The following is a 17,074-nucleotide window of genomic DNA, read 5'->3' as shown; positions in this document are numbered from 1 at the left end:
GGAACAGCCCTATGCACAAATACCCTAGATCCATATGAACACTGTTATACACAATACAAATCAGGTGTAAGCAACAGTTTGTGGTAGAAGGTATCTTATGTACACTTACCTGAATTTTAAATGCCTGGTAGCATCATAATGTTTTGGTATCATTTGGAATGGGGTGCATGTGTAGAGAAATAATATTCAAAAACCATTCCGAACAAACATCAGAAGCAAGTTTTTTTTTGCCTTCAAAGATTGCAAAACATGCCATTTTACGTCTGATTTTATTTAAAATAAAGAACAAAAACATAAACTGTAATACTTTATCTATAGTGTATTTTTGGTCATTAAATTTTCATATTAGTTAGAAGTAGGACTGCTTGCTTGCACTTTTAAATGATACTATAATTATATTGGGTTATCAGGCATCCAAATTTATCAATGTTGCTAAGAAAAGACAATTATATTTGTACATCAAATACCTTTAAGTGGTAAGTAATGAATAGGATAGTATGCATTAACATGTAGTGCTTCCAGCTGGCAAGGTTACTCAGTGCTGTTGAAGGGGTCATTTCAGCAAATTTAACATGTATGGGTAACAGGAAAGATTTCCTTGAAATGTGTGTTGCACTAATTGTTTTTATTCTATTTGAATGATTATCTTTATGTGTTTTGATTGTTTTTTACCTGTTGCTTGTTTTCTTGATTGTATTAGCTATATATATCCGCAACTTAAAGAATTTTAGCATACATTTCTATTTTTTGGTGTCCATCCTCACTACAATATACAGTTTCAATTCTTTTCGGTTCCATGTACATTGATACATAGGTCTTGATTTTCTCGTAAAATTATCAATATTTACATAAGGGTTTACATAGTACAACACTTTTTTCTTTTCTATTACAATCTATTTTGGTATGGATAATGTTGAATTCATAAGTAAATAACATAGATTAAATACTTATAATTTAGTGATATGAAAATGTGCTATGTATTTATAACTTTAATGGAGGGCATTTCTTTCTTTGAGTTTAATGTATGTTGTATGTGTGATGCAATGCTAAAGAGGCAGCTATTTTTACCCTTGTAAGTATTGTTTGCCATGTGTTTTTAGCGCCTCTTTTTTCTGTAAGAATAATGTTGAGCTATTGTCATAGCCTTGTTGTTGGTCGGGGCAGCGTTGTGGGCATTGTGCAAAAACTTTAACCTTGGCCATACCTCAAATACGTTAAAGGTATTCAAATGAAAGTTGGTACTTTGTTTTCTCTGTTGTTACCAGAGAGAATGTTTAGCTAGACCTGTAACTCGGGCTTGTATAATTTTCGAGCTATAAAAATACAGGCAAGCGTTTGTATTTGCTCTGGCATTTTATAGCTGTCTAAGAATTCTGAAGCTTTGTGTAAGTTATCAACTAATATTTTAAATGTGTGATACATTGTATGTTTATAAAAAAGCTAAATATATATATATATATATATATATATATACAGTAAAGTTTGCTTTTGAACCTGTTCTAATTCAGATTGATAACATTTGAAATATGGAAACTGTATTGACAGTTAAAATTGTATTCAGCTAAGCATTTTCTTATATCTTATTCTATATCCCCATTGGCTTCCAATATGTGTGTTGCTTTTGTGTACCAAAGAAAAAGCTACGTGCAAAAGTTTTTTGTTAATGTCATATTTTTGTTTATATCTTTGTTTTGTTTTGATTTCACAAATTCCAAGAGAATAACGTGTACCTCCCTTTATTAGACACCAATGAGAGTCTGCTGTATTTTAAGTATTTTTTGTTTTTGTTGATTTTTCCTATGCCATTTAGACTTTCGTTATATCGTAGCATGCGAGAAACATATTCATATAGGATAGGGTTTAATAAATATTACAGGATTTTTGTTGTGGTTTCTTAGTAACTGAAATGTAATTGTGGAGAATGTGTGAATGGATTTGTTTAAAACAATTGTATTATATAAAGCTACTACCCATGCGTGTTTTGTTTTTTCTAGCAAGGGTTCTGAAGACATAAATTTGATATGGTAATATGCCTTAAGCTACCAACTTCGCCTGGTCTTCCAGGGGAAGGACAACTTTGACCTACCAACTTCATGAACAGCACTTCATAAGGCTTAGTTCTTCATATTGCTTATTTGTTTTTCTACTTTCACATTTGCAAGTGCGGCCCCAGTTTCTTGAAAAATCGATAACTAACTTTACTCATTTGTCCACTTGGCACCCTTACATAGTTTAAAATATAAGATGGTTTGATTCTGTTATAATAAAAAATTGTTTTAATTGTCAAGCAAGAAATGTACTGCTGTGATTACGAAGCTGTTATTTTCAAATTTAATGACCTTACTGAGAGTGTTTCCACAAATTTTGAATGAAAAGAATAAAAATTAGAAAACTAATCGAAATGTGAAATTTCCTTCATTTTCATTTCTAATACATTATACCCTGGCTTTAGAATAGTGTACTCAGTTGAGTCAGTACTGGAGAATTGTCGAGAAACTGGGGCCAGTAAAAGTACCATAACACAATAGGCTTCACAGTCTATAACTTTATAAAGCTAATTCTACAAAGTTTAAGTTCAATATACATTGGTTAAAAATTTAAAATGCTATAAGTGCTAATTTTTGTTTCTGCATAATTTAACAGATTTTATGTTGATGTATAACTGTTGCGTAATTTTATAAATGTTAATATTCGGGTTGTTTTACCTAGAAAGTATGTATACCATTATATAGTGTATGACTATAAAAGAAAAACTCATTGAATAAAACAAATGGTGAACACAGCTTGTTTTCAATATTAGCTTTTATTTTCGCCTATGTAACATGGCACGCATATAAATGATTGTCTCTTTCCCACTCTATAACTGGAGCATTTCGAACCCAGTCATTTCTAAACTTGGTAACAATGTTAATTGGTCTTATTTTTGAAACATGGCTGATGGAATATTCACTCTGGAGCTATGTCCCTAGAATTGTCAAATTTTTTACTCAAGACTGTCAACTCTACAACTTTAGCCTTCCACCATCAAACTTGGTAACTATGTCTATGGACATAAATTTATATTTTTATCATGTTTCTTCCACCTGTGTATATCTATCTATTCACATGACCTATCCACAGTGCCCACTGTACAGTTTTAGTGGCTTTGTGTTTGCTTCCAATAGGAGAGGTTACAGAGTTGTAATTCACTTAAGGAATATTTAATGTGTGTCACCCATTCCATTCACAGTCAGAACGCTATTTACAGATCCCTTATTAGTCTACAAGCCTTGGTATGGTGAACTTTTTTTTAAGTTCCAAACCATTTTAGGGACTTATTAAACTGAGTATCAGTAGTAAATAAATCTTAGACCCTTACTGTGATCTTCATGTGGAACTTATTCCCTGCATGTTGCCATGGATCTCAAGACGTGGTTTATTATATCATGGCAAAAGTGGCTTAAGATTCAGACCTTCAGGTACTTAAAGCCTATGAATAACAAAACTAAATACAGGTGTGCGTAAAATCTCAAACGACTCTGACCAAATCCAAATTGTTTTAAATTAAAATCCCCTTGTATATTTGTACTGTCTTTATATGCAAAGAAATTTTATCCAAAGACTTACTCTAAAAAATTGGAACTCATTACAAATTTGGACATAATGACTGATAAAAATGTTAAAATGTGTGAGAATTATAACTCATCCACCCATGGTTGCAAAGCTTTCTCTTCATATGTTTTGATCTCTACAAATTGATATTGTCCTTAAATATTACTCAAACTACCGGTAGGAATTTATCAAAATCTGCAACACATGGTTGTATATTTATTCTCCTTAGTTTGTCCCATTTGCTCATTTCTTATGATTTGACTCCAAGATAACATTTCTTCAAACATGCTCCTATAAATAATTTCTTATGCTTTCACTAAAAGATGACATTTCTTTAAACATGCTTCTATTTATAATTTCTGATGCTTTTACTCTAAGGTAACATTCTTCCAAATTTTTTCTTAAATGCTTTCCGTTTCTTAAAACATGCTTCTGTTTAGGGATACCTGTTTTCCCATGTGGTGTCTCGAAAACAACATTTCTAGTTCTATATAAAATTACAGTCATTCGCTATTGAACAAATAAATCTGCTTTTGGCCTTGACCTTAACACTGCATACAACTTGATAATAAGTGCTGATAGCAATTGTGCTAAAAGTTTTATCAAAATAATTTCACTGCTGTTTGTCAATGAGCATTTTAAATGGTACCTGAAGTGTTCTATCAGTAATTATTTTTACTAAAAAGAAAATAAGAAAAACTGTTTTTATACTTTAATACTCATATAAATTATACCGTTACTACAATTATTAAAATACCATAGCAAATTAATTACCTTATCTGTATAAATGTAAAATGAGAGTACCATTAATGATAGCAATATTGAACCCAGCTCAAACTCCACGGGCGGGAAGGCATTTTTGGTATTATATTCCACATTCTAATAAACTTACAATCTGTAATAAACTTTTACAATCTGTACTTCATGACAAAGAAATGCCATGTGGTGCTTAAGTGTAATATACTCTAAAATAAAATATCTTAAACCAACAAAAATCTGATTATAAAAAAAAAAATGGTTGCATTATTGCATAAATAGTTAATATAAATCTTGCATATCCTGTATTACTAAGCCCTATGAATACTATCATTACAGCATTGTTGACGATGTATTTTGTAAGGGTATTAAAAATGTGAAAAAGCTAATGTACTTATTACAATGGATATTAAATGTTAAATAATGAATGTAAATGACTATGGATTTAATTCTACATCATTAAAAAGCTGAATAGTTAAATACAATGACATGTATTTTGTACAAATATGATATATATCACAGATTTTTTTATAAACTCAGTTGACATAATAAGATGATAACCTTAAATTGTGGTATCGTTCATGTAAACTTAAAACAGAATATCACAGTAAGCATTATAAATAGAACTTCAAGAACTACGGTACAAAATTATACAAAAGCCTTAATAGCAGCCATCACCATAAAAGTTTAACAGCATCTGTAGAAGTTGGTATAAAATGCTAAAAGCCTAAATTATCTATGTCTAAATCATTTAATAGGAGCTATTCTAGTTAAACAAAATCTCTGTGAAAAGAATGAAAAACATATAAAAAAAGTTCACACTCACAATATAAAATCTAACTTCTCCAAGTTAAAACAGCCTCGAAATATCTGTACATTTTCTTGTTCCAGTAAACTTAAGTCCTTTACTGAGTCAAGAAGGCAATTACATTGTATGTACACTTTTACCTTAACTGTAAATTAAGTTGTTCAGTAACTATGGAATACATTGAAACCTATTTATGGAACAATAAGATCTGATATGTAGAATATTTAATGACAAATGAAACGTTTACATTGAGACAGATTTAACAGACCTATAACATCCAACATCCCCATTTCTAAGGCAATCAATTTTGTCCTACAATTCCAAATGCTATATAATAATTTAAGCACTTGTTTCCTCATCAGGGTTTGTAATAAAAACTGCACCAGTACTCTCTCCAATTGTCTCCTTTTCATCACTTACAACTTCATTCGTTTCTTCCTTTCCTCCATTCTCAAAATCATCTGCACAAGCATGACTTTGTGCATCAAGGCTCTCTGCTTTTGGATCAAACTCCTCATGTTCAGGTGTAACAGTGTCTGTACTATTGGATTCAAAAGACTGGAACACTTCTGTGTGTTCATTGAATGATACACGCTTCTTCATGCTGCCATTCAAGTCTTCCCTTGGTGATGTTGCTTCATTCTCATCATCATCTTTTCCACCTGTTTCACTGTGTTGAAATTCAGTACTTTCATGCAATTCTGGTTTCAAGTCAAAGGTTTCATCTCTTTTACTTTCCTTCAAAATGCCAACCAGACTTGGATCAACATCTGCAACAATTGTGACGCTCTCCTGAACATTATTATGTTCCTCATTACAATCTGGAATCACTTGGCTATTATCACTTAAACCAGTTATTTTATCTAAATGTAGATGTTCCACTTGTTCCTTCAGTTTTTCAATATCATTGCGTAGTTGTTCATCTTCTTTCTTTGCTGTGTCAGGTTCAGGTTCAGTCCTCGGAGAATCAATCTGCAGTTCATTTAAATTACCATAAGTCTTATAATGACTATGTGCTGTAACTTCTTCATCAATACCATTAACTGTTTCATTGTTACTTGCACTGCTCAAAACGGGTGGCTCAACATTTCCACTACCTTCATTATTAGCAGAAGCTTCATTTGCTTGATCAACCCTTGCATCTTCTTTGATTTTGTCCTCACTGACAGCTGTCTTCACATTTTCTTTCATACTTTCATCAGATGAAGAATCAGAGGAATCAGTCCTTGCCCTTGGCGAGTACATGAGTTCAGTTATTTTAGGTTGATGTTTCTCCTCCTCTCTTTCAATATACTTCTCTGGAAATCTTCCTCCACCTGTCAGAACATATTTCTTTGGTTCACTGCTATAATTTAAATTATTCTCATTACTGTATCTCGTTATATCCTCTTCCATCTCTTTTCTATACTTTTCTATATCCTCGTCAGAAACACCTTCCCTAATAAGCTCTGCATTCAATAGCGCTCTCTGCTCAATTTCATCCAAGTTTTTTGTAACAACATCAGCAAATATTCTCCTCTGTCTTTCAACAAGGTGCTGCGGAATTCCTTTTTCAGGAGTAAATGGGATGGAATAAGGATTAGAACCATCTACACCATCTGTGGCATAGGGGTTTGTGTTGTCTTCATTGTTCATGATGTTGTCCACTCTCTGTGGTATAATTGCCTTCCTAGGAGACTTTGCTGACCTTTTTGGGGAAGGTGGGACTCTTCCCCTTGATGGTGCAGTGGAAGGTCGCTGAAGCTGCTTTACAGTCAGTGCAGGCTGATCACTGTTACTCCGGTCACTCTCCAACCTGTATGCACTTCTTGGTCTTTCCGGTGCCTCTCCATCAAAGTCACCACCACCAAATGATTTATTAGCTTTCTCATCAAAATGCTTTATTCCAGTATCAATCCTTTTTCTCATTTTTAATTTATCCTGCACCCTCCTCTTTCCTAACTCAGGAATGATTCTCTCCAGTTCAGGATCAGATTTTGCCAGTTCTCTCTGTTTCTCAGCTGCCTTGTGTTTCTTCAATTCTATATCTAGTTCTCTCTTCTTTTTCACCCAGTCCTCATATGACATCCTAGCCTGGTTGCCCCTATCTGTTTCGCCATCATCTTCACTCTTGTTTCCTTTATCCGCATTGTTTTTCGCCGGTGTAGGGCTCTTCCCCCTCACCTCCATTCTCAGTTTAATCTTTCCTGCCACCGGTCTCTTATATATGAACTTCGTCTGTGGCGGATGCGGTTCCTGATGTAGGCTCTCAGCTTGTTTATTTTCTTCATCTATCTCTCTCTTCATGTGGATCTGTTGACGCACATGCTCAGGTGTCTCTTCTCCCTTCAGCTGGTGTTTATCAATATGGATGTCATTTGGCCTCTTAATGGGGGCAGACTGGGGTCGTATCCTCATAGCATCACCTTTGGAAAATACAACGACACATCTTTGAAACATATACTTTAAAAAACATATTCAGGTACAATACTTCTAAAATAAGTTGATGATTAGAGATCGTATCATTTTAGACTTAAGCTTTCTTTTAAGTACAGTAAGAAGTACGTAGATATTAAATGAGAGATTGTACCATTTTAGACTTAAGCTTTCTTTTAAGTACAGAATGAAGTACATAGATATTAAATGAGTGATCGTACCATTTTAGACTCAAGCCTTCTTTTAAGTACAGAATGAAGTACAATGAAGTACATAGATATTAAATGAGAGATCGTACCATTTTAGACTCAAGCTTTCTTTTAAGTACAGTGTGAAGTACGTAGATAATGAGAGATCGTACTATTCTAGACTCAAACTTTCTTTTAAGTACAGTGTGAAGTACGTAGATAATGAGAGATCGTACTATTCTAGACTCAAACTTTCTTTTAAGTACATTATGAAGTACGTACATAATGAGAGATCGTACTATTCTAGACTCAAACTTTCTTTTAAGTACATTATGAAGTACGTAGATAATGAGAGATTGTACATTCTAGACTCAAGCTTTCTTTTAAGTACAGTATGAAGTACGTAGATAATGAGAGATCGTACATTCTAGACTCAAGCTTTCTTTTAAGTACAGTATGAAGTACGTAGATAATGAGAGATCGTACTATTCTAGACTTTAGCTTTCTTTTATGTACAGTATAAAGTACATAGATAATGAGAGATCGTACCAATTTAGACCTTTTTTTTAGTACAGTAATAAGTACGAAGGTAATGAGGGATAATATCATTTTTATGAAGCAGTCAAATATATATGAGTTATCAAGTCGACGACAAACCAAATATATTTAATTACGAATATTGTTTTGAAAATAGAGCCTTTGTCATAATAACAGTTATCAGTTGAATATTTATCCGATGTACATGTAATGTACTATGTCTATGATCTGCATATTTTAAATGATCAGCCCAATACAACATGAAATAATTCATGTGATTCTAAAATATTTAGTTTTAATTACTATCTTGAATGTTCAACCAAAAGCATGAAAAGCATATTTTGTTTGAATTATTTCTTTATTATTTGCAATATCTTCGAACGCACTCCATGAACTACATGTACAAGTAGTGTCCAATAACTGGAATGTTTTGTCTGTACTGTAGTTAAGTTACGCAATACCCACCAGGTAGGCTGTTGCTGCGGTTCCTCTCCTGTTCCATATCCTGTTTCTCGCGCCGCCTCTCTTCCCGGCACTTCTTTGTCAACACCTTGTTCTTTTCCCGCATCCACACCTTCACCTGTACACAAAAACAAGGTAGTCATAAACGAGGGCTCAGCAGAAAACTGACAAAACTCTTTCTATATTTATATTGAAATATGTCCATCTTGGATTGAGCCCTCAATAACCCGATTACCTTTAAGACATACCAACTCTAAACTCATTAAACTATAAAACAAGAGGGCCATGATGGCCCTAAAACGCTCACCTAAGCAAAGGGCTCTGTGATAAAGCATTAATAAAAATGTTAAAAAATATAATTTAAACATATTTTTACTGATGACTATGCCTCGTTTTATATTTTTAAAGGGTCATGCAATGAAGCTACCTGTAAAGTTTCATTGAATTTGGCTTTGTAGTTTCAGAATATTTTTTAAAGAAAAACAGTGAATCGGCCATTTTGTTGTTGTTGTTGTTAATCAATTTCAAATCTCAATCTCAAATCTTAATCTTTGAAAAGTTTTTGCATTAGGTGCTCTGAATTGTATTCCTCCGTCTGCAGATAGAGTTGGGATCTCTAATCATAGAAGTACTTGGGGTTTACCTATAAGTTTATTATTATTTGTTTTATTGTTAAGTTTCCTCAAGTTAATGCATACTTTGATAAGATTTACCTTTTGCGTTTTATCTTTATTTAGGATTGTTGGGATAAAAGTGAGGTTTGTGCACTTAAACTGGTTTAAACCCCCAGTAAATTTTACTGACCGTTCCAAGGCTGTACCTAACAATCCTTGATAAACATTACTAGTTTTTTATATATAGTTTGTATGCACCTTGCTGCTTGTGGAGTTTTGTGCTGTTCTTCCATGTTTCTTGTTTGTGATTTTATGTTGTATGTCTTTGGCGTTTACCCAGTGCCATTAAACCGGGTTTATGTTTAAACTTTTTGCTACTGGGTTTGTTTCTGTAGCTTTTCGCATAAATATTGTTGTAGAGGGTCATGCAATGAAGCTTCCTGTAAAGTTTCAGTGAATTTGGCCTGGTAGTTTTAGAGGAGATGTTTTTTAAAATAAAACAGGAAGTTGGCCATTATGTTGATGTTGTTGTTGATGTTGATCAATCGTGACCTCTTGTTGTATTTTGTAGAAGGTTACCCAAGGAAGCTTCCTGTGAAGTTTCATTGAATTTGGACTGACTGTTTCAGAGGAGACGGGTTTTTTTAAAGCAAAACAGGAAGTCGGCCATTTTGTTGTTGTTGTTATTGATCAATCGTGACCCCTTGTTGTATTTTTGTAGAGGGTCACCCAAGGAAGCTTTCTGTAAAGTTTAATTGAATTTGGACTGGTAGTTTTAGAGGAGATGTCTTTTTAAAGCAAAACAGGAAGTTGGCCATTTTGTTGATGTTGTTGTTGTTGTTGTTGATCAATCGTGACCCCTTGTTGTATTTTTGTATAGGGTCACCTAAGGAAGATTCCTGTAAAGTTTCATTGAACTTGGAGTGGTAGTTTCAGAGGAGATGTTTTTTTAAAGCAAAACAGGAAGTCAGCCATTTTGTTGTTGATGCTATTGTTGTTGTTGTTGCTCAAACTTGACCCCTTGTTGTATTTTTGTAAAGAGTCTTGCAAGGAAGCTTCCTGTAAAGTTTCATTGAATTTGGACTGGTAGTTTCAGAGGAGATGCTTTTTATAGCAAAACAGGAAGTCAGCCATTTTGTTGTTGTTGTTAATAAATCGTGACCCCTTGTTGTATTTTTGTAGAGGGACACCCAAGGAAGCTTCCTAGGTAGTTTCAGAGGCGATGTTTTTTAAGTCATTGTTGACGGATGGACGAAAGGATTGACTGACAGATGGAAGCTGGACAAAGACCGATCACAATAGCTCACCTTGAGCACTTCGTGCTCTGGTGACCTAAAAATCTTCAAACATTGTTCGTCTACAGTGGTATGAACAAATCATCTTAACTTTTTGTATGCATGTTTATTCCTTGTTTTATTTGAAGTCATGGAGTTATGTAACCAAATTGTGTGAAGGCTGTTAACAACTACTGTAGGAAGTAATAAGTCAATTAATTGAAGGGTATAGAAGTAATTAAAGAAAATCCAAACTTGCCCTTAAACTTTTACCAGACACAATGTGCCCTTTTTAATTTCTCCATTCTTCAGATGTTTAGAAGAATAAAATCCTTTAACTTAAAAAAAAGGTGTTGTGTTTAGTCATAAACAAAATTATTTAACTGCAGGAGCAAAAAACAACAATCCTGGAATGTTTAAGCAGTTACAGTTAAACTTTTTTTAGGACACAGTTTAACTTAAATATATCAAAGGGTAACACAGATGATTGGAGTATTGGGCTGGATTTCATACAACCGAGGTCATAGCATGTTAGTTTTATATATAAACAGAATAACCGGTGAATTCTACAAATATTTGGGATACGTCAAACATATTTTTACCATATTATGCATATTTAACCAAACATCAATAGTTAGCAATCAAAAAGTAATAAAAAGGTTGTTTAATATGATTCAGAAAATGCCCAGTACTTTTAAACAAAGATTTCATTTTATTGCCTAGTAACTTGAAAGTGGGATTTGTTCATGTTTTTCAAAAAATGAAAAGATAAACGTTTGAACTGTTACAATTTTGGTATTGTAAAAATGAGTTCAGCTATAATATGATGCCAAAGTTTCCCATGAAGTGTTTTGAAAGTCATTGGTAGTTAACATGTATTTTTATGTAAATCATATTTGGCATGATGGCAACAACTGACAATTTAAAACAAAACAAAACTTAAATATCTTTTTCTGCATTCTTTTAAGGACTACTCACATATTTCTGAGACTCTATCCTCTTCTCCAGTTTCTCGTTGGCCTCTTCTATAAGTTTTTCCCGTTCCTCCCTCTTTTTGCGTCGCTCCTCCTTCGCCTTTTGTCGGTAAGTCTTGTCCTTCTCCTTCAGCCACTTGCGCAGCTTCTCATTGTCCGTGTACTTTATGTGGTGATCGATGTGAGGCTTTGTTGCACGAGGGGTAGAACTTGCTGAAGACGGTTTGCTGCTTGGGTAGCTATGTCGCTCTGAATCATCTTCTTCTGTGTCTGATTTCTTTGATTTCAGAGTTGCTTCAATCTTTTTCTTTTTCTTCTTTTTGGTATTTTTAGCACTCGAAGGCCTATCTGCATTGATGTCAGTGCGTATTCTGTTGGTTTGTCTTAAATGCTCAGCTGTCATTACACTGCGTAGTGTTACATAGGCAGGATCATCTGCAAAACAAGTGTGAGATGGATTTTCTACATCTCAAATGAAAATGAAGAAATCATTTAAGTCTTTAAAATGTATAAACATTATGAAGATAAAATAGCATTGGGAAATAGCCTTTATCAGTACAACACACCTATTGTTTTAGGAATACATTGTTTTCATCTATTAAACATGATATTATACATATTGATTCAACTTAAAGACACTTGATTGACAAAATTAATTATATGCACTATATCTTCACCCAAATATATTAAACCTAAAAGTAAACAACTTACAGACACTGGAGTCTTTGTCACTCTCGCCATAGTGACTGCTGGTAGATGGTTTGGCTGAGGAGGGTCGATGTGAGCGATTTCGCACATCTGCCGGAAGACTGCGTGGGATAATGGTGGCTGACGAGTGGTGACCGTGACTGGCAGCTGTGTACTGGTCGTTGAGAAGCTCCATCTGGTAGATATGGTGACGAGTCACATGACTTTTCTGGTCAACAAAGGAACACTGCATCAGTTCCTCTAGCTCACTATACTTCTGGTGAAGTTTACCTTCAAGGTAAAGATCAGGGTCTATTTGAAAAACTTTATAATTTTGTCGCTTTTTTCTTGACAATAAAGGCTTTAACTTTTTGGTTGCTTTGGTTTTGGAAGGTCTTGGTGGTTTTGTGTCACTTCTCTTGCTTTCCATCTCATCCTCTGATGAACTACTCAATGATGATGTTGACCCATCTTCAACTGGAACTCTGCGCAGGTTATCTGAACTTTCTGATTCCGACCTTCCTTTTCGATGAGCTTGTTTATCATTTACATTGGATGACTCATTATCCTTTTTTCCTTCATCATTTGATGTATATGAATCTGAACTAGAGGTACTACTGTCCCGTCTTCTTGAGTCATTTCTATTTTTATTTTCTCTGTCACTGCCTTTGTCTGAATCAAAAAAGTCGTCTGATTCAGGTTTGTCATTTTTTTCTCTTGATTCACTTGAACTAGATCTTGATCTAGACCTTGACCTATAATTCTTTTTCTTCCTTGTATATTCCTCAGATGAGGAGTAAGTGTCTGAGGAATAATTACGCGGTGACCTTGGCCTTTGACCTTTAACAGAAGAAGCCCTTTGCTTTGCACTTTTAGCTCTTCCCCTGGAAGTACCTGGTCTACCATTTATAACTTTGTTTGCATTACTTTCAGTTCTGTTATATTTATTATAATCTGCCGAATAAGGCCTTTGCAGCTTCTTTGTCTTTGTTGTTAACCTTTCATTGGAATTTGATCTTGACCTTGGTTTCTTCATTTTCTTTCCCTTAAAACCAGCAATGGGATTGCCCTTCTTAATCTGTGGTGTTTTCTCAGAATCCTTCATTTTGAATTCAGTAAATGATGCACTGAGACTGTTTTCCCTCACTATCTGTTGTTTATCTGTATCGTAGAACTCAGGTGACCCACTGCCGTCAGTATTCTCGTCTCTAGGGTCGGGTATTACAACATTTGGCTGCGCCTTAGCCCTTTTCTCCTCCTCCTGGATAACAGATTCAAGAAGGTTCAAACTGCGGGGCCGAGGGGGCAAGCCAGGGTCACTCATCTCATGATCCTGAAATACAACCACAAAGCTAAAGGTCATAATATAAAGCATTCCTGGGTAATCATGTCTGCAGTAATTTCCCTTTCAATCATCCATTTTCGAAATCAGTGTCTGTTACACATCCAATTTAATCAATTTCTTACCTTGCTTTGCATGGTTCCAGAAGATTCAACTAATTTGATTGTTCCCAACACTCTAGTCTCAATAGGCTTTTGCTGCTTTAGTATCATTGGATCTTTAATTAATCAAATTCATCAATCTATGCCGGAGTCCAAGGTAATAATACTTGAATTTTATCAAATGACTATTTTGGCTTTGTTTGCAAATGAAAATGGTATGATTGATCATTTTGATTTGTGTTAGGCACATATTGGATAAATAAAGAAAATATTGAGCAAGCCATAAATGGGTTCGCTAACTTTTTCTTAACCAAACAAATAACAATTCACTTAGTTTGCTTCAATTCATACCTTAAAGACTTTCCATCACATTCGTTACAAAATAATATGTTTTTTGGCAGACATTATGCTTGTCTAGACTTAACTTTTTTCAGTTATCAAAATCAAACTTGAGAACGTATTTAAGCTAATTGAAATAAGCCTTTTATGCTTGAGAAGTTTCAAGAAACTAGGGCCTGATGTTTACTTTTCAAACAGTTTTCAAAATTGCAGTGACTGGCACAATAACAACGGAATATGATTAACTTCAGATGTTATAAAACTATTTACTTTAATTACATGGCAAACAAAACAGATATTTGATACATCACAGAAACCTTGACAGATTGTTCAAAGCTGTTGGATCAATACACAGTAAACAAAACTGCCTTTTGTTCATAAGTAATCAATTATTAATTAAGTGCATTATTGCTTATTTTTCATTCTTGAAACCCAATAGGGTAATCTTTAGGATAGAATGTACTACCGCAATAGCCTACAAACCTTCTGCATTTATGTAGCACTATCTAAATTTTAAAGGTGCACAACATCGATAGGTCGATTCAATTTTATTTTGTTTTTATTTTAATGCATTATCATTTTTAAATCATTTGACTTTAAAGATCAAAACAAAAGAGCATATGAATTGTGTACAGATAAAATAGATTAGCCTTTGAATTAATAGCTATGTAGCCACAAATCCACAAAATATTGCTTTTTTTTACATCAACCTATGTTGTGCGCCATTAAATAACAGTCATCAAACAGACAAAGACTTAAATAAAGAATTTTAACTACCAGTTCTACTTTCTTATACAAAGACAGACTCTATGGTGGTCTAGCTTCAAGAGCATTGTCTACAAACTGCAAGAACTTAACCATCCTTGTCTGTACACAATGAGTCTATAAAGTTGTTTCAGTACCCATGTAGACAATCAAAATACTGGCGACCTACAGTATTTAAATTGTAAAAATGATATAATTTAACTAGGAAGGTGTTTATCAGACAGTTTAATCACCTGGAATTTGGTCTCATCGATCTATCATTTTAGGATCAGAATATTTATAGACAGGATATATTAATATGCTCATTAACTATATTATGCATACTGCATGAGGTCTGAACTTCAGTGTGACCTTGATCTTTCTGCAAAGTTAACATTTTGTACTGAAAAAGCAGACAGATTTATATCAAAGTCTTGTATTATAAACATAAAATATGTGCATGTGATCTTTGAAACTTGTATATGACATGTCTTCTCAGCGCACACCATCACTGTATATTTTTGTGTTAAGTTATTTCAATTCCCTGTCCAAGACAGCCTTGTCATGAAACACTTTAGTTAGTGAATGAATGTATGCTTTGACCTCTAAATATGACCTTGATATATAAACTATAGACTGTAGTATTGTTACCAAAGCACAAGTCATTCATTTAAAACCAATATTATTCAGAATCCCACAGTCACATCATATATCATTATCAGTATTTAAATTCCCAATAAAAGTTGTTGTTTTTTTACATACATATGTATATATATGTATGGCTAAGTCTGTAGTTGCATACGCATGTATAGTTATCTCAATGTGAATATCAGTCAAATTCTTAATGGCAGATTACTGCAGAGAATTTAACATGCATTGAAGCAAATGTGTTATTTGAAAACTTTGTATTATGACCATTAAAATGGCCCTTGTGAACAGAAACATAGTTTATTCTTAGGTAACATTTCTGAAGTTTCATTGATTTATCAAAGGAACAGCTTGACTCAAGTGATTAAATTGAGTTGAAATCTAGACTTCAGCTAGAAATGCTAAGTTATTTGAAAGCAACTTAGCATTTCAATTTTCTGAAGCTTTGAATGTTCATGGCTTTGAATAAGTTCAGAAAGAAACAGTGAAACAGCTAGATGCCTTTCCAAATCAAAGAAAACCAATGCAGCATTCGGCAATTTGGCATTTATTCTTACAAAAGTTTTAAATATCACCAGGAAATAAGTATTTAAGAGTTGCAGTCATAAACCTGCATAAATTTATGTACAGATAGTTTTGATTTAACAACAAGTGACCAATTAAATTGTAGCTTTGTTTTATGTTCCCATGAATGGCAAGATGACAAATGTAACTCTTTAAAGTGCTGAAACTCTGCCTAAAGCCTCTGCATGGGGGGTACAAATGACCGTCCCTTAGGTGCAAAATGACTTTCCAAACAGCAGCCAACAGATTGGTCGGGCCCAATTAAACTGTTAGCTCAAGTTTTTATATAGCAACAAATTATTCCTTTTAAAACCATGCTTCCCTTATATTATCGATACAAGTAAAAACAAATATATGTGGCCTATTTCAAAACACTAGCATTCCTGTATACATACTAAAAAGATAAAGTATATAATTATAAAGTTACCATTGTAAATTAACTGTAAAAATCAAGAAGGAACACTGTTAGACATGGTTTTTTTCATGCAAATCATACCGTTTAAATAATAATCAATTAACCTACCCATTAAATTTGGGTAAATAAACACATGGAACAAATCCAACAACTGCTTATCCTGATATCACATTCCTTGGATTAAGAGGCACACCGGTACACAAATTAACAGAATGCAACTAGACCTGGCACGTTTTTGAGAATATTTTTCTTGAAATCTAGTCGAAAAGGCAATATTAACATACGACAGCAAGTGATACAACATAAATGAACACTATTTTACCGATCTAATATACTACCTTAATTGATGCTTTATCCTGGATACGTGAATCATGAAAATACACACTGTTTTTCTGTTATGACAATGTACATACTTCCATGTTGTTTACAGTGCTCCCAGGAGAGCACCGGTTGGCTGTTCCCTTCAAAACCTACTCCCTCCCCATCGGACACTTTGATCAATATTTCGATCCAAAATAAGAATAGTTTATGAAAGAAACTATGTAGTTGTGTCAAGTTAACTATTATCGATCTTAATCAATATCCAAAATGGAATGACATGTCTAAAGAATGGAA

The 17,074-nt window shown here is 33.8% G+C and overlaps 1 protein-coding gene across 2 annotated transcripts; it reads right to left on the bottom strand.

The window, feature by feature from the left end:
- Nucleotides 1–4,288: 4,288 nt before the first annotated feature.
- LOC128231617 (axoneme-associated protein mst101(2)-like) lies at nt 4,289–17,017 on the bottom strand. Of its 2 annotated transcripts, none has more exons than XM_052944644.1 (5): nt 16,798–17,017; nt 12,331–13,639; nt 11,624–12,054; nt 8,761–8,875; nt 4,289–7,560 (listed from the first exon to the last, which is right to left on the bottom strand). In XM_052944644.1, the coding sequence occupies exons 2-5, from the start codon at nt 13,628–13,630 to the stop codon at nt 5,495–5,497; spliced, it is 3,912 nt and encodes a 1,303-aa protein (XP_052800604.1). In that variant the 5' UTR covers nt 13,631–13,639; nt 16,798–17,017; the 3' UTR covers nt 4,289–5,494. The 2 variants fall into 2 exon arrangements, with proteins under 2 accessions (XP_052800604.1, XP_052800605.1); XM_052944645.1 differs by lacking the exon at nt 16,798–17,017 and adding an exon at nt 16,568–16,760.
- Nucleotides 17,018–17,074: the final 57 nt, after the last annotated feature.

Source organism: Mya arenaria, chromosome 4, assembly GCF_026914265.1.
Source record: "Mya arenaria isolate MELC-2E11 chromosome 4, ASM2691426v1".
Lineage (NCBI taxonomy): Eukaryota > Metazoa > Mollusca > Bivalvia > Myida > Myidae > Mya > Mya arenaria.
Note: the sequence above shows the minus strand (reverse complement) of the source record. Positions and strands in the feature narration are given on the sequence as shown.